The sequence below is a fragment of the Strix aluco genome, chromosome W (assembly GCF_031877795.1).
Source record: "Strix aluco isolate bStrAlu1 chromosome W, bStrAlu1.hap1, whole genome shotgun sequence".
NCBI lineage: Eukaryota > Metazoa > Chordata > Aves > Strigiformes > Strigidae > Strix > Strix aluco.
This window is the reverse complement of record NC_133970.1, coordinates 45265916-45290776: the sequence shown is the minus strand read 5'-3', so window position 1 is coordinate 45290776 and position 24861 is coordinate 45265916. Positions and strand designations below refer to the sequence as shown.

General features: G+C 42.2%; 1 protein-coding gene across 20 annotated transcripts in view; it reads right to left on the bottom strand.

Moving 5' to 3' along the window:
• The window catches only part of LOC141917769 (soluble lamin-associated protein of 75 kDa-like), a 93953-nt gene that overhangs the window by 5654 nt on the left and 63438 nt on the right, over positions 1 to 24861 (bottom strand). For 10 of the 20 annotated variants that reach the window (XM_074811230.1, XM_074811226.1, XM_074811229.1 and 7 more), the window contains 9 exons: positions 16568 to 16705; positions 14377 to 14476; positions 12169 to 12254; positions 10596 to 10767; positions 8156 to 8335; positions 6586 to 6714; positions 6263 to 6375; positions 3008 to 3062; positions 2529 to 2667 (listed from right to left, as the gene is read on the bottom strand). In XM_074811230.1, the coding sequence (XP_074667331.1) occupies positions 2529 to 2667; positions 3008 to 3062; positions 6263 to 6375; positions 6586 to 6714; positions 8156 to 8335; positions 10596 to 10767; positions 12169 to 12254; positions 14377 to 14476; positions 16568 to 16705 (1112 nt within the window). Of the gene's footprint in view, positions 1 to 2528; positions 2668 to 3007; positions 3063 to 6262; positions 6376 to 6585; positions 6715 to 8155; positions 8336 to 10595; positions 10768 to 12168; positions 12255 to 12885; positions 13243 to 14376; positions 14477 to 16567; positions 16706 to 19895; positions 19944 to 24063; positions 24560 to 24861 lie in introns of those variants that run through there. The other 10 variants (XM_074811237.1, XM_074811239.1, XM_074811238.1 and 7 more) reach the window with 8 other exon arrangements.

Below are 24861 nucleotides of genomic sequence, written 5' to 3'. Positions count from 1 at the left end.
GACAGATATTCTATATCTCTGTAGTTCCACAGTGCAATTTAAATGCAAAAATTAGACTGTAGATAGCTGAAGAACTCAGCCTCACAGGAAAAAAAAAAACAACACAAAACTTAATTTTATCTCTTTAAACAAAGCTAATGGAACAAGTTTGAGAAATAGAAATAGAAATAGAATAGAAAATAATTATATAATCTTTAGTTCCCAAAAAGAGGGCTTGTGGTTCTTTGTTTGTTTGTTGGGGGTGAGGGTGTGAGAGACAAGAAACCAGGCCTGTGAGAAACTAAGAAAAACAGCCTGAGAAAGCAAAAGTTGAGGCTGATCAAAGAAATGCCTCAAACACTCGCAAGACAAAACTATGAGTCACAGGGTGCATTCTGTGGAGGTCGGAGCTGATAAGGCTGCCCCAATAACACAAGATGCAGCTGGAGGAGGGAGCCCTGTGAAGACAGGACGGCTCTGCTCTGGGGCACCTGGCCAAATTTCAAGGGCCATCTGTCCGGTGAGTGACCTTTGCTTCATTATCCACAAAATGCATATTAAAGTTAACACCCCTCAATATGCTAACGAGGGCTGACATGATCATGCTAATTACATCATCCCATGAAACACCTCACCCCTCCCCGTACATGGGATATGTAGGTATGTGGGTCGACCTAGGGGATGGACCCAAGGAAAGGGTGTATAAATCAAGAAGGGCGGGGGGGGGGGCCCGGAGAGAGCAGTGAAGTGAAGAAGACGGATGCAAGTGAAACAGACGGCTGCCTCCTGTGCCTACTGGAACCCTCGCTGGCAGGATCAGCGCAGAAACCCAGACCGGTGATCTGTATTTCCCCATCCCCTCTATCTCCCTCTTTTCCCTTTCCCATTAAGAAATGCAAGGTATATTGTATTGCTTGCCACAACTTGCTATATACTTAGCCAACTATCGTGTGTTCAATTAGTACATTGTGGGCAGTTAATAAACGTTTGGACTTGGAGACTTGTTGTCTGCTCCATTGGGGATTTGCGAATCTGAGTCACTTGTCTCCCTCGTCTGAGCGGGACGTGACAGGGGGGTATTTTGGGTTGACTGGTTTGTTTGTTTAAGAGAAAGAGACACAGAGAGAGAGAAGCAGTGTGTGTTTCTGAGTGTACATATACCCACACACGGGAAGGGGGAGGAAGGAGCTATTTATTTATTAATTTTAAATAGGCACAGCTCTGCTTTCTGGGTGGAAGCCTGTGCAAATTAGTACTTCAGGCCCTGTCATATGAACTGTTATAGAACACAAGTGGTACAATTCTTCACATCCCCACTTGACAGTTGTACTGGGTGTGGCTGAGCCGGAATTGGTTTTCCCCTGTAGCAGCCCCCATGGTGCTGTGTTTGATGCTGGGAGCTGGCAGGGTGTTGATAGCACCCTGGTGGTGTGGCTACTGCTGAGTGGTGCTTACACAGCACCAAGGCTCTTTCCGACATTTCCCCCCCTCCCACAGTGGGACGGGGTGGGCAAGATCTTGGGAGGGGACACAACCAGGACAGCTGACCCCAACTGACCAAAGGGATATTCCAGACCATCTGACGGCTGCTCAGTATAAAGCTGGGAGAAAGGAGGAAGGGGGTGGGGTCACCCTTGGTCCTCCGAGGCAACCCCTCCGCGTATGGGAGCCCTGCTTCCTGAGAAGGCCCGACATCGCCTGTTCATGGGAAGTAGAGAATAAATCTGTTTGCTTTTTTTGCTTCCGCGCACGGACCTTTGCTTCACTTTGCTTATATTAAAACTGCTGTTGTTTTACCCACAAGGGTTGGGTTTTTTTACCTGTCTTATTTTCTTTCCCCTCTTTGCCCTGTTGAGAAAAAAGGGGGAAGGGGGGGAAGTGATAGAGCGACTTGGTGGGTACCTGGCATTTAGCCAAGGTCAAACCACCACAACAGTTATTACACAGGATAACATTCTTTAAACAGGAGATGACTTTTCTTTTTTTTTTAAGGATGCAGGTTTGGATATGATGGGTTTAAATCAGAATTTGTCTAAACAAACGGTTTTACCTTGGAGATGGGTGGCTCCCTGTAACTCTCTTGTTATTAAGTGATAAGCAGCAACCAGCTCCCAAACTACACAGTCAGGCTTTATTTTACTGCAATATGAGACCATAACAAGAGATCAGGAAGCGACCTCTCTTCAAATATCACACATAGTATTTGTGGATACATGTCCAGTTATATATACATATAATTGCAACAAACTATTCTGTATGAATACAGATGGTTTTATCTTAATTCACACATCCCCTTGTACATACACCCTCTGTCCTCACCGGTTTCTTATTGTTATTTCAGAGACACCAAACATTTTTGTGCAATCGTTCTTCAGGTGATGTCTCAATTTCCTTTCTCACACAGGCTTTACTTTCAGTAATTTTAAAATCAAGCACTCAAACAGAGTAGGAAAAAAGGAGAGTAAATAACAATTAGGACACTGGGAGATAGTTTGTGACTGCCCAAGCAACAAAATAAGAAAAAATCAGTGAAATACAGGCTCCTTTACCTGCTATCTGACACATGAAGAACATTTTCCTCATTTCCTTGGGAAGTTTCAGGTTCAGATTCCTGGCTATTTTTTCCTATCCTGGGACATTTTAAATGACTGCTTCGTGTCCAAATGGAAATAGGAGTTGTATCAGGGTCTTAGGAAAAAAACAAAATAAATGCAAGTGAACAAATGCACATTGTAAGATCTGCACATATTCCCCCCTGCCAAGTTTCATTAAAGAGACTGAGTGCAAGTTAAGCATTTCACTGTAGTACTTATTTTCTGAATATACATGCATAGTGTCTTTACCAAGACTCATAACAATTTTATCCGAAGACCTCAAAATGTTTATGAGTTGAGACTCAGCACCTTAGAGGAAGGCATATTTTCTATACACTTTGCAGATGAATATGATAAGCCTGAAAGCGGTATAACAGCCTGCTAGTCTACTAATCCACAGTAATCACAATACTGATAATCAAGGTTATTTTTACCGTCAGATGTGCTTGCATGGACATCTACTGATTCTTTACCTTTTTGAGAGTCAGCCTGTGAAGCAAAAGCAAGGCTAATGTTATTCCAAAAACTTCTGAATTGATTGAAATACTTTCATCTCCCTACCTGTGTTTGCATCTTTCTAAAGCACTGTTTCATAGTAATGATCCTATGGAAGAGCAGCTATAACCATTCTTAATTTAAGATACTTATATGTATGTATCTTATCTCTCAACAGATTAAATACTTTTTATCATCTTTACTACAAGCATGAATATTTTTTCTGCATTTTCCTTCTGGCCCCAATATAGAAGATAAGACTTGAAAGTAGCCTGACATTATAGACAACACTACCAAGTTTTTTCCTAACAATTCAGTTTATAACAGGTGTGTTATAACAGAATTAAATGCTAGAAATCTTTTCTTTTGTCTTTTTTTTTTTCTTTTTGTATAAATACAAGGGACTGTACTACAGTAGTTGACAAAATTTATCAGGACAGTTTTATTTTTATACTTGTATTCTATTTTGTAGTCTGTCATGGTTTAACCTGGCAGGCAGTTATACACCACACAGCCACTCGCTCACTCCCCCACGCCCCAGTGGAATGGGGGACAGAATTGGAAAAAAAAGTAAAATTCATGGGTTGAGATACAGTTTAATAGGACAGAAAATGAAAGGAAAAGAATAATAATAATGATAAAAGAATTGAAATATACAAAACAAGTAATGCACAATGCAATTGCTCGCCACCTACTGACTGATGCCCAGCTAGTTCTGGAGCAGCAGCCCCCAGCCAGCTTTCCCCCTAGTTTACATTCTGAGCATGACATCATATGGTAAGAAATATCCCTTTGGCCAATCTGGGTTAGCTGTCCTGGCTGTGTCTTCTCCCAGCTTCTTGTGCACCCCAGACTATTCACTGGTGGGGTGGGGTGAGAAGCTAAAAAGTCCTTGACCTAGTGCAAACACTGCTTCTCAACAACTAAAACATCATTGTGTTATCGACATTATTCTCATCCTAAATCCAAAAGACAGCACTATACCAGCTACTAGGAAGAAAATTAACTCTATCCCAGCCGAAACCAGGGCATAGTCTTATTTTTATTGTGACACGTAATAAAATATGGCAGCCCATGGATTATCTTAAGAGAAAAAGAGAGATCAGACAAGAAAAAAAGCAGAACTTAGTGATTCATCAGTAATGCATGTTACATACACAGTCGGCACAAGAGGCTGCTTATGTCAGAGCTCCCTCTCCCTAGAGGTCTTTTGCCTCTTGTTCTTCCGCACCACCACGCTATTTCCATTTTTTCTGAAAGTTAGCTGAGGACTCAGTGGTCAAGCACTTGATACTCTGAAGTGGGTGTAAGCTATAAACATTAAAATAAAAGTATGCACATCGCTCTTTCTTAGCTGCTGTAAGTAATCTAGAACTGGCAATAACCAGCATCTAGGTGTTCTGCCACCTTTTCAGCCTCACTTCCAGTGCTACCCAAGAAGGCCAGAAACAAGTGGCCATATCTACATTCTAGTGCCTGAAATAATAGTTTCAAGTAAGCATCAAACCACACAAAAATAGGGAGCACTAAATGAAAGGTGAAAATGTAATTTGGGGAATGTTTTTTTCTGGTTTGGGGGAAGGTGAGGTGTTTTATTTTGTTTAGTGGTCCAACAATTTTCAAAGCATTGCAGAACTCATGACCGATAGTGCAGGTGCCAAGAAGAGCAATTCTACCAAGCTATGAGGAGTTGGAGCACTTCGGTATCTATCATCTTCCTCTTCTGGAAGAAGGCAAGAGACAGGGCTTAAGTTCTTAACTCACAGCAACAAAAATCATAAGAACTACTAATATCCCTCTGCTATTTTTTCCAAATGTATCCATGTAGCTCTACAACCAAAACATGCATTTTTTGAGATCATTTTGCTGATATTATTATTGGAATCTGAATCTAGAACTCAGTGATGATGCTCAAGACACTGTTACAAATTAAAGAGTTGTTGCTTCTGATCATTTAGAGACTAAAAACATCACTACTTTGCTGGCAGATTTGCTTTGGGAAAGGCTAATTTTCTCAACTGGGAAAAGGGACATTTGATTTACATTTCAAATCTAAAGTTTAGATATGAAGAGCTGAGAGTACCAATTCAACCATTATTTCCTATTTTTAATTAAAGCATTGACTTCTATGAGAGCATGGTCATGTCAATACTACAGATAGTCCTGAAGCACACAGATCCATTCGCACTATATTTGGAGCTACAAGTTTTTCTCAAGCACATTTTGTGTGGCCTCAGAACACAAATGAGATAGAGGGACAGCTTCATAATATTCTAAGACATAAATATATTCATGACCACTTATCCATATGTAGCTGAAATCTGGTTGAGATTTCAAATACGTACAAAGAAAGCTGCAGTCCTCCTATATGGTCAATGTATAACTCTGAATGCAAACTAAACACTTTCAATTGTATTGAACTGTGATGTGAATGTGCACTTCTATAAACACTTTTCCTCATTCTCTCCACTCTTACGATGACTCTAGTATTCAACAACCTTTCTAGACAGTTTAATCTCAGAGCCAGTTGAAAAATTCTCCTTCTCTAAGCTGCTAGCAAACAGCTCAAATCCCTAGACCCTGACAGGTGTGACAGATCCCTCTACATTCATGGGACACACACACCCCCTACACCCCTCTCCCAAAAAAGTGTATTTTTAACCCCAGCTTATTCATCAGTATTACATCAGTGGGAAGCATAACAACTACACAAAAAGTAACAAAGGCATTTGTCTTTTGTATATAGTGCAGACTTGAGTCAATTCAATTATAATGAGATGGACAAAAATAATTTCTTATATTTTATGGTTTTTTAGTAACAAAGCAATCAAAAAAAGAGATATCACTTTCTGGTGATACCTCTGATAGAACCATGTGTTCTGTCAGACTGGCTGCCACGTAGACGAAGAGACAAAAAGTACAAGCTCTCTGCATAACCCAGGACTGTTCTTTGAGAACTTGAAACAGAAATATCAAGCAAGCATAACATACAGTTGATCAAACATACTAATCTGCTGAAAACCTACATTTTTTTAATTTCAGAAACTTATTCTTTTGTAGAAATTAAAAATATTTGCCAAATATAAAGAACAGGTAAAGTCAGAAGAATAGGACAAGATATGTTATATGACTATAGAAAACTCTTAAAAGCTCTCAGGCCTTTTTAATATATGGAAAACAGTCTGTGTACCTACATTTAGTTGTGTTTCTCTCTCAGTCTTTTGTCCACTTGCTTCAGATTCTGCTGCAGACTGTTGAAAATAATCCTCTGCTTGGAAACTTGTATTTTCTTTCTGAGAGACCTCTGCTAAGATATAAAAGAGGAAACAGGGAAAATGAAAATTATAGTACCTTTATATAACAATTAACCATTCCAAATATGATCTCACTGATCTCAGGACAAATAAAAATCTTTCTGCTAGTTTCCACGAGCAACGTTCACAGAAGTCACTGTTGAACAAACACTCTACAGTACAACTTTTACAAAGTGTCAGAAAACAAAACAAAGCATCCGTACCTGCAATTTTGAGCTTTTCCCTTTGCAATACAGTGGTAATAGGTGTTCTCTGAAACCAATGTCCTGCTCCCTCCACTTCCCACAAAAGGTCATGATCCCCAGGGTACTTCTCAAAATAGTGCTTACAAGCTGAATGAACATAAGAAAAAATACACTACTATATATACTGTATACTCATCTGTACCTCAGTTTTTAAAGTTTATCTGAAATCAAATTCATTTGCAATATTCCATCATACACATAAACCACCACAGAAAGAACTGTTAAACAAAACAGTCCAGTCTGAAATAAACATAAGATTGCTTTACCCTACCTAGCCATCCTTCTCAATAAATCTTTTCTTGATGTCTAAGCACTTTCCATTATTATCTTAAACTGCAAAGATAGATGAGATTTTTTTTTCTTCTTCTCTAAGCACCCACTTTGGAGCTTTACAACTTCACTAGTCACTGTTCCTGCCAATCACAAGACCCAACCAGGATGAAAGGTCTCTTAGTGATTTTTGTCACTTCATGTTATTATAGGCACTTGTGAAAAGCACTCTTTGGGAACACGAACATGTTGCCATTGCATGGTTTATCATCCACTCACTGTTCACTTTTGGAATATTTTTTCTCTGCTGTCCCTCCACCTCTTTCTTCTCAATACACATACTAAACATTCACGTGGAAAGGAATGTTTTGACATTATTCTGTAGTAGCTACCAGGAAAACTACCATTTTTCACCTGATTCACTACTGATGCATAATCTCAGTGGACAAGATCCCTGCTGTATCATTCCTTGGCCAGGGAAATGGATTAGTCATTAAATTCTGTTCAAGACAGTTTGCTGGTTGAAGCCTAACAAACCAGGTCTAGACAGATCCAACAGCAGACAGTGGTACTTGGAAAAGCAGAAAATTTCCAGTGCCTAAGTAAGAAGGCCAGATGAAAATGTTGATAGAAGAAAGCCTGACAGATGGCCCAAGAGTAGGCCTTGAGAAACTGGACAAAGGAAATGCTTCTTGCCTGAACACAGTCTCAAGCAACATTGTTTCCAAAATGTATGTCATTACCTAGCTGACATAAGCTTCTTGGGTTGTTAATGGAAGAGCTATAAGTGTTTTCCTTGTACATTAGAACTGTGCTTTCTTATACCCAAGTTAAAACGTAGCCTAGTATGTCCACTTGACCAGAAGTTCTGAGAAAGCATGAATTAAATGACCTTGTGAGGTTTAGGAATGAGCAAAAAAAAAAGGTGCTACAAACAAGATATATGTTAGGAGATCATACACAAAAACACCTCAGCCCACTCTGGAGGCTTGGCGGGGGGGAAATATAGCGGTAAACTGCACAGTAGCAGAAAGTTAACAGAGATCCAATAGTCTAACCTCACACAGAGGATTAAAATCTAACCAGGAAATATTTCACCATCTTGAACAAATCAGGATTTTTAACCTTCACTGAAGAGCAGGACATTTAATACAAAAACTGAGGATGCAGCCACAAACATGGAGCTTGAACAACAGCACTCGTTTGGACATGTAAAGAAAGCACAAAGAAGATCAGAAGAATAATTCAAAGAGCTTGCCTATGTACATGAAGGATGATAGTGGGTATCGTAGGCCAAGAGTGTCTTCAGTAAAGGAATCCACGAAGTCTTCCAACATGATTAGCCCAAAGTCTTTCCCACGATGTTTCTTTCTTACAAACATTGTGTCTAGCACTGGCAGCTGATAACTCTGAGTAAGAGAAGAGCTACAAATACTTCCTGAAATAATGGGGGAGGGGGGAAATACATCAGGACTTCAGCATTGACATGTTGCCGCATGGATTTTAGCATATTCAAATAAAGACCTTTATAATGTATAAAAATTATATCAAACTATATAATAAGTCATATAAATATATAAAGTTATATTAAAGTTATAAAAATAAATAATTGCTATCAGACATTTATTGGCTCTTTGGGCAGGCTTCATAATGTTGCTAAGATATATCATAGATTAATATGTTAGAAAGAGTCTGCTAAAGCAGTCCGGTAGTACCAGAAATGAATAGCAGAAATAGAGAGGAAAGGCTCACTTTGAAATCTCACTATACAATTCCATAGGAAAACCATACTAAGTATGAAGCTGAAGAATGGAGGAGGGAAAAAGAGACAATAAAATTCTTGAATTGCACTTTTATGCAGATTATATAACTCCTCAGGACAAATATGAAGACTACAATTCAGCTCTTGTTTAAGGACTGAAACAATAATTCAAATTTTTTAAATGAAATCACAAAAAAATCCTAGGATGCTTTACATTGAAATTCTCCCATAGATAATACATTATCCATAATGAAATGAAGATAAAACAGACTGTCACAACACATATGTACTTCAGCATCAGAGGATTCAAAGGGTAGCTATGGACTCAGTGGTGACAAAGTGATGCTATATAATGACATTAAGAAAGCACGTCAACTATCCAATCCCTTTCCAGGCCCTCATTTTGCCAGTCAGTGTGAATAATGTAAACAAAAAAAAATAGCCAAAGAGAAGCATACAGTTGTCTATACAACATATTTTGTCTTTGTAACCTTGTACTTTTGAAACCAATGAACATACTTCTCTTCATTTTTCAAGCAAGGAAAATGTGGGCAGAGAGGTTACATTGCTTGAGTACCCTTTGGGATACCAGTCAAGCTCCACCACTCTTTACTAACCATCGTATCCAGAGCTGTCTTTCTCCACATGGGCTACTCATTTGGAGAATACATCACACAATCAAACATGGGTGAAATACTGATAATGCCTTCAGTGTTTACTAACTCAGGACAAGTAAATGGGAGAGAATCGTGAAAACTATAACAAATGAGCATGAGTATAGCAAAACTTCAGTGTCACATAAACAAGTGTCCCCATTCTAGACTAAAAATAGAACCACTACTCTAATTTCCAGCTTTATAAAGCCACAACAAAAACCATTGCAACGCAAATACTACTTTGTGATCATTATGATACAGCATTTTTTTACATTAAAAATAATACTGAGAATTATTCAAATTACGCAATGCATCATTTCTTAAAAAAAAATCCACAAAAAGACAACAAAGACAATCAGAACAAATTAGCTGCTTGCTTTCCTATCTTGATTGCCAGACCAGAATAGGTCAGTGATCCAGACAGTTTACTACTGTATTTTTAACAGTTTGCAAAGGCATATATGTATGTCAGATGGGGGAAGTCTCCAGCAAGCCTCCAGTACCATCATTAATCCTGAATTCATTAACCCCCTCTAGAGATAAAACAAAAATGCCAGATTGTTTCTTCTTGATCCAAAAGTTGATATTCTACAAAGTGCTATCAACATGCTGAACCAAATACCAAATTTTATTCAGCAAAAATTGAAAAACACAATTAAGTCCAAAATAACTAAAGGGAAATTATGATGTTTTAGAAAAACAACAGAAAATCTGTACCATTAATGACATAAACCTGCTAGCTGAACTGTAATCTCTGAGGGAACGCATGTGTGGAAGGAAAGGGAATCTGTTTTTGTTACCACCAAGTATAGCTGAATCTTGTGCCTGTGAGCAAAGTTTCTATGTTGTAATGCTATAAAATATTTACATGATAATGACATCTGATTCTACAATCATTTCAGATAAACATTCTGGAGCTAGGTCAAAAAAAAAAAAAAAAACAAACCAAAACCCAAGTATAGCCCAATCTAACAGTAAACAACTGTTTTACAGAAAAAAAAAACAAAAAAACCCCAAACCTTTCAGGTATACCTCATTTTTACAATTTTAAATCTATTCTGTAGAATATGAAGAAATCTAAAAACTTTCTTAGATTACTAAAGGACATAAGCATTTAAGCCAGAAATTTTAACTGCAATCTGACTTCTTATGAATTCAAGAAAACACCAACTCACCAGGCCTGCAAGGCTTGTAAAGTCTACTAAACAATATTCTTCAAATAAGCTCCCTATCTCCCCCCTTCTACCCCCCTCAAATCCCACAATACACAAGTGTTTTACCTGTAGGTTTAACAGAATAGAACCCAATAGCTTCTCCCTTTTTCCACATGATCTTAGCATAGTCATTGCCACCATGACAGAGAAATGGGACCTCATTTCTTTCTATTTCTTGTTTCCGATAGATAATTCGATTCAGAACATAGAGAACCACCCTCTCTCCAACAAACTTCACCTAAGGAAACACAGAAAAACATTTTAGAAGAGTGGTCAGTTTAGTTGATACTTGCACATCAGGGACCTTATTTTTCAAAGTCGCCAGCTAACACAGCTGCAGACAGAATCAAGAGAAGCTATAAGTGCTAAAGCAGGATGAAGCTCTGGGGTTTGTTTGAGGCCTAGGAGATGCTCTGAAGCCATAGCAATAGGTTAAGTATAAAGCACTACCATAGACAGGATATTTCACGACTTCAATGTCACTCCCAATCCAATGGGTAAAAGCTGAGAGAAGTGCTGGGAGTGGGGTAGTGGGGGGAATGCTTTGAGTTTAACTCAGGACTATTTTTGGATTTAAGAAATATTCACCACATACAAAAGCCGTATGCCAGCCTCAGATTTCCCAGACTAGCAGGTAATTGGAGTCCTACAAAGAAGGAATTATGAGCCTCACAGGGTAGCAGGACTTGAAACACTCAGTCACTGCTGATAGAGTGGCAAGACAACAGGACATGATGCAGTGGAAGAACTAGTTACAACAGTTTCTGTGGCATGAAACAAGGAATTCAATATCCTTTTCTCTGTTCTGCAGGGTTCCTTTTACATATGAAATTTAAGTAAGTTCACCACTATCCTACCCACTGTGAAGGAAGAATGGAGAAACCATGTTCCCTTCCCAATGCCCAAAGTCTCAGCTACCTTACCTGTAAAAGATTCAAGCTTTCCTGATTTACTCACCATCCTACCATTATGAAGCACACAGAAAACAAGCCTACATGCCAAATTCTCTAGAGTAAATTTAAATACAAAAATCAAAGATGAGTGGCCAGATATGAATTACACTCCTGGAAAAATACAGATTTACAGTTTTGGAAGAGACCAAAATTCCATACTACATAGGTGTCAGTAATGGTAACACAGCTCAGTGATGAGCAATAAAGCAGATACCAGGAAGCTTACTTTCCCAAACCTCATATATTGCCACTGCAGGCCACCAGCTCCAACTTGCCTCTATCAAACAGGTTCCTTTCAATATTTTTAGCTTATTACTCTCCCGATAAGACCGGTAGATACTGCTATGATAGAATGCACCACTCTACTAAGACATTTCAATACAATCAGACATACTATGTTCTAAAGAGTAAGGAAAAAACTCTTCTTGACATCATTAACATCTAAATAGCTTGCATATGAAGCTACTGTACAAGAGTCCCTCTTTCTCTAGACACTATCTTCACAACCGTTCCCCCTAGTACCTATTTCCTCTATTCCCATTGACCTTGCTTTTGACATGAGACAGCTAACTCATTTCTGAATGAAAAAAAAAACATGTAACATCTCACACACTGGCTATTTGCTATTACTTGCCATTATCTTGAAAGATAAAAATAATTGCTAGGTAAATGTTGGAGCACTTTACCTGCTGAAGCCCCTCTCTAGAAGGGACAGAAGTTCTCACAATATCATCAATTGACCACCACTGGTCAGCAAGATACAGGGCTACAGCTTGAAAGAAACAAGGGGAAATAAAGAGTTAGTGATTCTTACCATTCCAAAAAGAAACATATTCATTAAAGATGATAAAGAATTAGGAATAACACTGTAGTAACCAAGTTAAGCATCTTCTAGTTGGCACTATATTAATGCAGCTCTTACTACCTTACAACAATATATGTGGTGTTATACACCACCACCCCCATATGAAACACTATATTGAATATGTCGAACAAGGTTTCGGTAGTGGGGTGGTTACAGGGGTGGCTTCTATGAGAAGCCACTAGAAGCTTCCCCTATGTCCAATAGAGCCAATGCCAGCCAGCTCCAAGATGGACCCACCGCTGGCCAAGGCCAAGCCCATCAGCGACGGTGGTAGCACCTCTGGGATAACATATTTAAGAAAGGGGAAAAAAAATACCTGCAGACAGAACAGCAGCTGGAAGAGAGGAATGAGAATATGTGAGAGAAATATCTCTGCAGACAGCAAAGTCAGTGAAGCAGGAGGGGGAGGAGGTGCTCCAGGCACTAGATTTCTCTGCAGCCTCTGGTGCAGCCCATGGTGAGGCAGCTGTACCCCTGCAGCCCATGGAGGTTAACAGTGGAGCAGATCTCCACCTGCAGCCCGGGAATGAACCCTCACCAGAGTAGGTCGAAGTGCCCTGAAGGAAGCTGTGACCCCATGGAGACCCCGCACTGGAGCAGGTTTTCTGGCAGGACTTGTGATCCCGTGGGGAATCCATGCAGCAGCAGTCTGTTCCTGAAGGACTGTACCCCGGGGAAAGGACCCACACTGGAGCAGTTCGTGAAGAACTGTAGCCCGTGGGAAGGACCCACACTGGAGAAGTTCGTGGACAACTGTCTCCTGTGGGAGGGACCCCACGCTGGAGGAGGGGAAGAGAGTGAGGAGGAAGGAGCAGCAGAGACAATGTGTGATGAACTGACCGCAACCCCCATTACCCGTTCCCCTCCACCGCTCGGGGGGAGGAGGTAGAGAAATTGGGAGTGAAGTTAAGCCCGGGAAGAAGGGAGGGGTGGGGGGAAGGTGTTTTAAGATTTGTTTTTATTTTTTATTACCCTACTCTGATTTGATTGGTAAGAAGTTAAAGTAATTTCCCCAAGTCGAGTCTGGTTTTTGTCCATGACAGTATCTGGTGAGTGATCTCCCTGTCCTTATCTCAACCCACGAGCCTTTCATTATATTTTTCTCCCCCTGTCCAGCTGAGGAGGAGGAGTGATAGAGCAGCTTGGTGGGCACCTGACGGCCAGCCAAGGTCAACCCACCACAAATTCTCCCTTGTCCAAAACTTGTTTGAAAACTGAGAACAATAAAACCAAATGCAGATTTCATGCATCATGACATACAGGAACTGTGTCACTGTGCTCTAACACCTCCTTCCAATAAATACTGGGCCTGCCAAGAAGAGTCTCATTCATACATGTATTTCAGTTTTGGGTTGTTAATGGATATTGATATTGAAACTGTTCAAGTTTTAGGGAGCCAGATGAATGTAAAAAGGCTGATGGCCACGTGATTAGCAATCAGGAAGAGCTCGATCCACGGGTATTTGTGGCAAACTTAGCAATCATATACATGGCATTAAATGGAAAGAGAAGAAAACATGAAGGACTGAAAAGGAAGGGAGAAAGGGAGGAAAAAAAACCCCAAAAAACAGTGAGATGTCACTTTGTTCAGAGCTATGTTAGGACCTGAAGATAAAGACAAATTCACACTTGATGCTGACCAATCACTGCTAATAAAGAGGATCTAAATTCATGGGCATATAAATAGATTCTATGAATGCTCAATAAATTCCTTTTGGAGAAGTGAGGTGTACATAAAGCAATCAAGAGACACATGTATTTGGATTCAGATGAGCGCCATCTTATTTTGATACATATCTTCTCAGTTCAGTGACTCCAGTTCTACTCTGATTATCAAGCCAATGTTTTATCACTTGCATATATGAATCCATAAGAATAGTATGAGAACAAGAAGGCAGCGAACAACAAATGCAGAAGTGGAAAAGTTATGAGCTACACTAGCATGGAATGAGCAAGGACCTGGTTACATGTATTTGTCACAGAAAAAGAAACAGCAACACATACAGAGATTAGAAACTTAAAATGAAACCTGTGAGCGAGTCCTCTGGTGCAAACAAAGCAAGAACTTTGTGTGTCTGCTCTCCGCCATAAAGAGGAACGAAGCCCACAGTTGACAAGCTAATAGGAATCTGAAACAAGAATGTACAATACTTCAGTAGACTCTTGCTAATACAACATTGGTAAAATATACAGAAAATGTTTATCAGGGTAAGCAAGACGAATGTTGAAAACCAAGTGCTTAACAGTTAACTGTAAAATACAAGTATCAGACCTTGACCCTTTAGACGTTTTCTTCCTAAAGACAGACTACATTATAAAGAGCTCTGACTCTCAAGCTTTGGCAGATTTAGCTACAGCAATTTATACCGTTACAAGCTCTCTGCTGTTAGCAGTTTACATTTATGTGCATGTACTGGGTGTGGCTGAGCCGGAATTGGTTTTCCCCTGTAGCAGCCCTCATGGTGCTGTGTTTGATGCTGGGAGCTGGCAGGGTGTTGATAGCACCCTGGTGGTGTGGCTACTGCTGAGTGGTGCTTACACAGCACCAAGGCTCTTTCCGACATTTCCCCCCCTCCCACAGTGGGACGGGGTGGGCAAGATCTTGGGAGGGGACACAACCAGGACAGCTGACCCCAACTGACCAAAGGGATATTCCAGACCATCTGACGGCTGCTCAGTATAAAGCTGGGAGAAAGGAGGAAGGGGGGGGGGGTCACCCTTGGTCCTCCGAGGCAACCCCTCCGCGTATGGGAGCCCTGCTTCCTGAGAAGGCCCGACATCGCCTGTTCATGGGAAGTAGAGAATAAATCTGTTTGCTTTTTTTTGCTTCTGTGCGCGGACCTTTGCTTCGCTTTGCTTATATTAAAACTGCTTTTGTTTTACCCACAAGGGTTGGGGTTTTTTTCCTATCTTATTTTCTTTCCCCTCTTTGCCCTGTTGAGAAAAAAAGGGGAAGGGGGGGGAAGTGATAGAGCGACTTGGTGGGTACCTGGCATTTAGCCAAGGTCAAACCACCACAGTGCACAACTGAAGTAAGGTGTGCAAAGACCCAGCAGTATGTTCACTTCAACTGCCCCAGCTACACAAGCTGTCAAAGCTGACAGAAGAATGAGGCAGGCAGGCAGACACAGAAACAAACTGACACAGAGAAATTGCTGTTTGGTAACATGAGCCCTAACATGCCAAGCTGGGAAGGTTGGCTTCAAAAGGGTTTTCTTCCCTTAAATTGCACACAATTTAGAAATTGTCTGCTTGACTTTCCCTCAGGAACAACGTGAGAAGGGTCAAATCAATCCACCTTTCAGGAGCTGAGGACCTTTGTGAAAATGTATTTTGATATTTAAATTCACATGTTTTCAATATTTAATTAATGCATAAAAACTAGACAGGCATTAATGGTGTGGTAAATAGACTTGCTTACCCAATTTAAGATCGATATGCTATGTCACAAACAAGGATGATAATACAGACAAATATTTAGGTATACAGCACCTGCAGAAATGCAGGAAAGTACTCAAGACTGTGTTTCTGCCAAGGAATCTGCAGCACTGACCTTTTGTTCCCACAGAGAATCGTCTCAGCTCACTTATTTTTCATTAAAGTTACACACCATTGCTTTTATTGGTACTAGTTCTATTAGAAATGCTCATCTAGACAGAACCAACATTGACTAACTTATCACTCAAGGGATAAGTGTTTAAAACATGAAGTGTCACAGCCAGCCTCTACTAGAACTCCCAACAACATCAGGGAATATTTCAGATAAAAAGAAAAGAATCACTTGTAAAATTAGTGAAACTTGCTGATCAAGAATTAAACCCAACCATGAAGATCACTGAAGGACTGAGATACAGAGCCAGTTAGCCTCAGTAAATCATGAACCCCTTAGTTGTGATGATACATTTTTGTGACTGTGAGTTAGTGTTTTTAGGAAAGAGATTGACTCATCAGTTGAAATTTTAATTTTTTTTTAAAAAAATTACTTAATGCATACAGATCCATTGCCTAGAAGCAGCAAATAGTCACTGATGCCCAAATTTAAACCCAATTACAGAATGAAAAAAAAAAGTAGAGCTTAACACACAAACAGGAATTTGGAAAATATAAAAGCTTTGCTAAAATAATGATGCAATTCAACAGTTATGGACTGGATATTTTAAATATTTTAAATCTACAGGTATATCAGGAAAACTAGGACTAAGGTATTTGTTGGTTCTTACTTTTCTGTGGTCTGAAAGGGACAAGAATTCAGGACAATTTGGATCCCCACACCGAAGGTCAGACAAGTAGTCCTCTGCAGAGTTCTCCAAGTCCTCATGACTGTAGCTGTTCAACATATCCACAGGGAATGCCATCATCTTGAGAAATAAGCAACATTATTACTGCAGGAAGTTTGAGAGATATGATGCACAGTTTATCACATATTCCTACTAAACATATAACTAAGACTGTTGAACACCCCCCTCTGCTGCTCTCTAGAGCCCTCTATGTCCAAGCCAGAAAGGAGAAATGCTCCAGGTATTTAATTAGGATGGTGCCTATTAACACCCAGTCTGTAAAACGATACATGATCCCAATCTGTGTTTATAAGCAGAAAAGGAAGGGTTTAGCCCATAGATCCCCCTAGACCAAAACATGGCAGATTTCCAACTCACAAACCCCCTGTTTGCAGCACATTTACAATAGACCACAGGCTGCCTTGAAGTGGCAAGCTAAGTTATCTCCCTCCCAGATGATTTTGAAGCCACAGATTAAGCAAATAAAAAGTAAACAACACAAAAGATAACAACAGAAAGGAGAGGCTCATTTATTTTGGAGACTTTGCATTGAAATCCATCTCTGAAGAAACAGAAGTGTTGTTCAGAACTTCTCTCTACAATTGGCTGGTTAGTATGCCTGCCAATTGGTTGTTTCCAAAAGCATTTCAACTGTGAACAGGAGATGCTACAAGCTCATTAAAAACAAGAGCCCACAACAAACTAAAGAAACACTTTAAGGAGGTGACAAGACATAAACTAAAACACTGAAGAAAAACCATAGTGGCAATAGCTCCTCGAAAGCTCTGACTCAAATTCTCCTTGTCAAAGCAGTGTCAAGCTAAAATGAACAAGAGCTCCTGGAGTGCTCTTCAGCTAAGGCTCTTCCAGGTCTATAGAACTATATACAGATACAGATCCCTCAGCTCCTTTCCTTGAAAACAGCCCAAACTCTCATAAGCATGAGCTACACAAGTTCATGAGTTCAATCTGTTCTGGAGGAACACTGGGTACTCTTTAGGTTGAAAAAAGTCCCATTCCAATCTACAGCAGAGCATAAGAGAGTAGTCTAACAGTTCAAAATGCAAGCATCCTCATTTTGAAAGGCACACTAACCTAGCAAAGACAAATCAAATGGCTGCCAATGGTAATAAATTAATACATTTCCCTCATAAAAACACAGCTGGTTTGTCAGTGTCTTAAAAAACCAGATGGCTCCACATCTAGACAGTCTCTTGAGTAATGCATGAGAGAGAGAGAGAGAGAAAATAGCTTTTCAGTTTTCCTTGACAAGAGCATTACACATTTTTCTCCACAGAGGCAGCAGGAACAGTAGAGGTCTCTGCCATGCAATCTGTCATGGCCCTTTTTTGTTGCTCTAAGTCTCTATGTGTTGTGCAACTGTAAAACTGTCAGGTCAAATCCTTGTCACACACTGCAGGACTGTGCTCTGCTCAATGGGTAGCACTCCAATTGGTTACTAAGAGTCAGGCTGACTGAGCACATGTAATGCAGCCTTAAGCAACCAAGCTCATCATGACCATTTGTACAAAAAACTTTAGAAGTGTGTGTGTTTGGAGGGAGGGAAATTAAATTTATTTTATTTTTTTAAATCAGGCAAATTATGCTTTTCTTGTTTTAACTGAAAGAAAATAAGCCTTACACTCTTCATAACCATATCATTTCACATAATAGGATTAAAGATTGTATGTAATAAACTCACATGAGCAACAGTTGCTTTAATGTGTGTCCTGGTTTCGACCAGGATGGAGTTAACGTTCCCTGGGTTGAGAGGGAGCACAGCTGGAGGGCCGGTCCCTATCAGTCACTGGAGTATTTCATACCATGTGATGCCATGCCCAGGGATACAGGTGGGCACCGTTTCCAGTCGCGTGTTGCTGGGGGGGCGGTCGCCGCGCTCGGTAAGCCACTGCTGCATTTTACCCGTTTCTTTTTGGACTTGCTATTGTTACTGTTGTTCTCTTGGTATATTTAGTAAATGCTTTCTTTTTATTCAACCTACGAGTTCTCTTCTTTTTGTCCCTCCCCTATTTCACCAGAGGGGGGAGGTGAATGGCCGGCTACGTGGCCTCTGGCTGCCGGCTGAGCTCAAACCTCAACAGGTTTTGGCGCCCAACGTGGGGCACTGAGGTTTGGTTTTTCTTTTGAGATGACAACAAAACGGGTAAAATGTGGATTGCTTGGCTCCTTAAGATCTTACCACCTCATTTGCAATACGTGTTTCCCATGCTGTTGCTCACCTTCCGTGAGAGGTGGGTTAAGGTTTTGTTTCTGTTGTACTATGTGATGCTCATCTATGATAGCATGCGGTCATCGGCCCTGGGGCTATTTACAGCTGTGTTTGAGAAATTCGGGGAGTTCAAATATCTGTGGAATGTTGACATAAACATGGTTGCCGTGCTGTTAGGAGCTACTGTGTTCCTGCATGTGGTTCAGGTTTTGTTCAGGGTTAAGCAACTATTTAAGAGTATCCCTTGGAAAGCTACCCCAAGGTTGGAGAATTATGAGTGGCTGGGGGTGTGGGGTAGCCTGGGCAAGTACCTAGGACAGTGAGCACCTCCAGTGTATTGGAACTTCACTCCTGCACAGGTGCAGAATCCTGAAGAACTAGTGAAATATTTGGGAAAAGTATGTTGTCACCCGGGTAATTCCAGGGAGGCACAGCTCACTGCAACATGCTGGGGCCTGGCCCATCCCCTACCGAGTGCTATTAAACACTGTTCAGCACCCTCAAGAGGAAGAGAAGGGCTCTGCACCTGGTAACCAAGTAACAGAAGCTGCAGCCACTACAAGCCCGAGGACAGGCGCTGCAGCTGAACCAGAGAACCAACCCACGACAGTGTCAGTTGCTCCCAGACAGAAGAAGAAATACACAAGAAAATCCCCTCGCAGTGTACAGGGTGAGGATGAACCAGGCCCATCACGAGAACAGGAGGAGGCAGAGCCAGTGATAGTCACCCGATCCTTATCCCTGAGTGAGTTGTGAGACATAAGAAAAGATTCCAGCCGCCATCCAGGTGAGCAACTCGTTACCTGGCTGCTGCGGTGCTGGGATAGCGAGGCCAGTGGCATGGAACTAGAGGGCAGGGAGGTGAGGCAGCTGGGATCCCTGTGTAGGGAAGGGGGCATTGACAAGGCCATTGGAAGAAGGACACAAAATCTCAGTCTCTGGAGGCGACTCCTGTCAAGTGTGAGGGAGAGGTATCCCTTCAAGGAAGACTTTGCATGTCGACCAAGTAAGCGGACCACTATGGAGAGAGGCATTCAATACCTGAGGGAGCTAGCTGTGCGGGAGGCAGTTTACTATGACCCAGATAATGCACGGCTACCCACAGATCCAGATGAAGTCCGATGCACCCGGCCCGTGTGGAGGAAGTTTGTACGGAGCACACCCTCATCATATGCCAGTGCATCAGCAGTAATGGACCGGAGAGACGAAGAGGGACCAGCAGTGGATGAACTGGCTCGCCAACTACGACAATATGAAGAAAGTCTCTCTTACCCCCTCGTTGCAGCTGTGGAGAAATTATTTCATGAATTCCAGCAATTTAACGAGAACATGTCCTACTCCCCACCTGCACGGACCAGAATCTCGGCTATTAGGAGCAGTCGTTTCCCTACTCGAGAGAACCGGTACACACCACGGGGGGAGCTGTGGCATTGCCTGCGTGACCATGGAGAAGACATGAAGAAATGGGATGGAAAACTGACCTACCTCCTAGAAGAGCGGGTATGTGAGCTGGAAGGAAGAACAAGTACAAAACGGGGTTCTTTTAGGAGAAATGCTGCTCCAGTTTCCAGTAATCAAGTGCCCAAACGGAGCACAAAGGTCGACTTTGCTCATGATCCTATGAGAAGAACTCCTGACTTGTATTCACAAGAAGTGAGTGATCAAGATGAGGCTGAAACCCGTGCACACCACACTAACCCATTTGTTGTTAGCGAGTATTATGACCAACATTAGAGGGGCCCTGCCTCCAGCCAGGCGGAGGACAGGGACAACCGAGTTTACTGGACCGTGTGGATTCGATGGCCTGGCACATCTGACCCTCAGCAGTATAAGGCTCTAGTGGACACTGGTGCGCAATGCACCCTAATGCCATCAAATTTTTAAGGGGCAGAACCCATTTGTATTTCAGGAGTGACAGGGGGGTCTCAACAGCTGACTGTATTGGAGGCCGAGGTGAGCCTAAGTGGAGAAGAGTGGGAAAACCACCCCATTGTGAGTGGCCCAGACGCTCCATGTATTCTTGGCATAGATTATCTCAGGAGAGGGTATTTTAAGGACCCAAAAGGGTATCGGTGGGCTTTTGGTATAGCTGCCTTGGAAACAGAAGGAATTAAACAGCTGTCTGTGTTACCTGGTCTCTCAGAGGATCCTTCTGTTGTGGGATTGCTGAGGGTTGAAGAACAACGGGTGCCAACTGCCACTACAACCGTGCACCGACAGCAATATCGCACCAATCGAGACTCTCTAATCCCTATCCATAGACTGATTCGTCAGCTAGAGAGCCAAGGAGTCATCAGCAAGAGGCACTCCCCCTTTAACAGCCCCATATGGCCAGTGCGAAAGTCTAATGGAGAGTGGAGATCGACAGTGGACTATCGTGGCCTGAATGAAGTCACGCCACCGCTGAGTGCTGCCGTGCCAGACATGTTGGAACTGCAATATGAACTAGAGTCGAAGGCAGCCAAGTGGTACGCCACGATTGATATTGCCAATGCATTTTTCTCCATCCCTCTGGCAGCAGAATAAATAAATTTATTTATTTATTTATATTAAATAGGCGCATCTCTGCTTTCTAGGTTGAAGCCTGTGCAAATTAGTACTTCAGGCCCTGTCATATGAACTGTTATAGAACACAAGTGGTACAATTCTTCACATCCCCACTTGACAGTTGTACTGGGTGTGGCTGAGCTGGAATTGGTTTTCCCCTGTAGCAGCCCCCATGGTGCTGTGTTTGATGCTGGGAGCTGGCAGGGTGTTGATAGCACCCTGGTGGTGTGGCTACTGCTGAGTGGTGCTTACACAGCACCAAGGCTCTTTCCGACATTTTCCCCCCCACAGTGGGACGGGGTGGGCAAGATCTTGGGAGGGGACACAACCAGGACAGCTGACCCCAACTGACCAAAGGGATATTCCAGACCATCTGACGGCTGCTCAGTATAAAGCTGGGAGAAAGGAGGAAGGGGGGGGGGTCACCCTTGGTCCTCCGAGGCAACCCCTCCGCGTATGGGAGCCCTGCTTCCTGAGAAGGCCCGACATCGCCTGTTCATGGGAAGTAGAGAATAAATCTGTTTGCTTTTTTTGCTTCCGCGCACGGACCTTTGCTTCACTTTGCTTATATTAAAACTGCTGTTGTTTTACCCACAAGGGTTGGGTTTTTTTACCTGTCTTATTTTCTTTCCCCTCTTTGCCCTGTTGAGAAAAAAGGGGGAAGGGGGGGAAGTGATAGAGCGACTTGGTGGGTACCTGGCATTTAGCCAAGGTCAAACCACCACAACAGTTATTACACAGGATAACATTCTTTAAACAGGAGATGACTTTTCTTTTTTTTTTAAGGATGCAGGTTTGGATATGATGGGTTTAAATCAGAATTTGTCTAAACAAACGGTTTTACCTTGGAGATGGGTGGCTCCCTGTAACTCTCTTGTTATTAAGTGATAAGCAGCAACCAGCTCCCAAACTACACAGTCAGGCTTTATTTTACTGCAATATGAGACCATAACAAGAGATCAGGAAGCGACCTCTCTTCAAATATCACACATAGTATTTGTGGATACATGTCCAGTTATATATACATATAATTGCAACAAACTATTCTGTATGAATACAGATGGTTTTATCTTAATTCACACATCCCCTTGTACATACACCCTCTGTCCTCACCGGTTTCTTATTGTTATTTCAGAGACACCAAACATTTTTGTGCAATCGTTCTTCAGGTGATGTCTCAATTTCCTTTCTCACACAGGCTTTACTTTCAGTAATTTTAAAATCAAGCACTCAAACAGAGTAGGAAAAAAGGAGAGTAAATAACAATTAGCACATAGAGCTATAAACATTAAAATAAAAGTATGCACATCGCTCTTTCTTAGCTGCTGTAAGTAATCTAGAACTGGCAATAACCAGCATCTAGGTGTTCTGCCACCTTTTCAGCCTCACTTCCAGTGCTACCCAAGAAGGCCAGAAACAAGTGGCCATATCTACATTCTAGTGCCTGAAATAATAGTTTCAAGTAAGCATCAAACCACACAAAAATAGGGAGCACTAAATGAAAGGTGAAAATGTAATTTGGGGAATGTTTTTTTCTGGTTTGGGGGAAGGTGAGGTGTTTTATTTTGTTTAGTGGTCCAACAATTTTCAAAGCATTGCATTCTTTGCTCTTGAGTAAAAAGGGGGAAGCAGGGGGAAGTGATAGAGCGATTTGGTGGGTACCTGGCATTTAGCCAAGGTCAAACTACCACACTGAGCAAGTAAGGTAGCCAGTACTCTATCTCTGCACTGACTCATGGATGGTGGCAAATGCCCTGTGGGGGTGGTTACACGAATGGAAAAAGAGCAACTGGCAGCACAGGGGGAAACTTGTCTGGGCTGCTGGATTATGGCAAGATATTGCTGCTCGGGTAGAGAATCTGGCTGTGAAAGTACGCCATGTAGACGCTCACGTACCCAAGAGCGGGGCCACTGAAGAACATCAGAACAACCAACAGGCGGATCAGGCTGCCAAGATCAAGGTGGCTCAAGTAGATCTGGACTGGCAACATAAGGGTGAACAATTTATGGCTCGCTGGGCCCATGACTCCTCAGGCCATCAGGGAAGAGATGCAACATATAGATGGGCTCGTGACCGAGGGGTGGACTTAACCATGGATGCTATTGCACAGGTAATCCATGAATGTGAGACATGTGCTATGATCAAGCAAGCCAAGCGGTTAAAGCCCATTTGGTATGGAGGACGATGGTCAAAATATAAATATGGGGAGGCCTGGCACATTGATTATATCACGCTCCCACAAACTCCGCATGGCAAACACTATGTGCTTACAATGGTGGAAGCAGCCACTGGTTGGTTGGAAACTCATGCTGTGCCCCATGCCACTGCCCTGAACACCATTTTAGGCCTTGAGGAGAAAGTCTTATGGCGGCATGGCACGCCAGAAGGGATTGAGTCACATAATGGGACACATTTCCGAAACAACCTCATAGAGGCCTGGGCCAAAGAACATGGCATTGAGTGGATATATCACATTCCCTACCATGCACCAGCCTCTGGGAAAATTGAGCGATACAGTGGGTTGCTGAAAACTGCACTGAGAGCAATGGGGGGTGGGACTTTCAAACACTGGGACGTGCATTTAGCAAAAGCCACCTGGTTAGTCAATCCCAGAGGATCTGCCAAGCAAGCTGGCCCTGCTCAATCAAACCTCCTACATACCGTGGATGGGGATAAAGCAATTAGTGCCTTGCAACATCCCCGTGCCACATCCAAAGCCTCCTGTTTCACCGACTGAGCCAACTCCACCTCATTCCTCAGCCTTATAGACTGTCATGACAGATGGAACCCGAAGTTATGGACTAAATGAACTCAGCAGACATTGTGGAAGGATGGCCCATAGACTAAGGGAATGGTATCTGTGAGACCCGAGAAATGGGTGGTGATTCCTTAGGATGGATTTGGAACCTGAGCATAATGTCAATGGTATGGAATAAGGGGTGGAAACTGTCCTGGTTTCGACCAGGATAGAGTTAACTTTCCCTGGGTTGAGAGGGAGCACAGCTGGAGGGCCGGTCCGGACCAGTCATTGGAGTATTTCATACCATGTGATGCCATGCCCAGGGATACAGGTGGGCGCGGGCTCTCTCGGGCGGGCGCCGTTTTCAGGTTCCGGTGCGGTCGCGTGTTGCTGGGGGGGCGGTCGCCGCGCTCGGTAAGCCACTGCTGCATCTTACCCATTTCTTTTTGGACTCACTATTGTTACTGTTCTCTTGTTATATTTAGTAAATTCTTTCTTTTTATTCAACCCACGAATTCTCTTCTTTTTGTCCCTCCCCTATTTCACCGGGTAAGGGGGGAGGTGAACGGCCGGCCACATGGTGTCTGGCTGCCGGCTGAGTTCAAACCTCCACAGTGTGGAATTGTATCACTTTCCCCCTTCTCAACATTATACAAGCTACTATGTGAGAAATGGCACAACCTTTTTTAGGAACAGCTGCAGCACCAGAGGATAAGAGA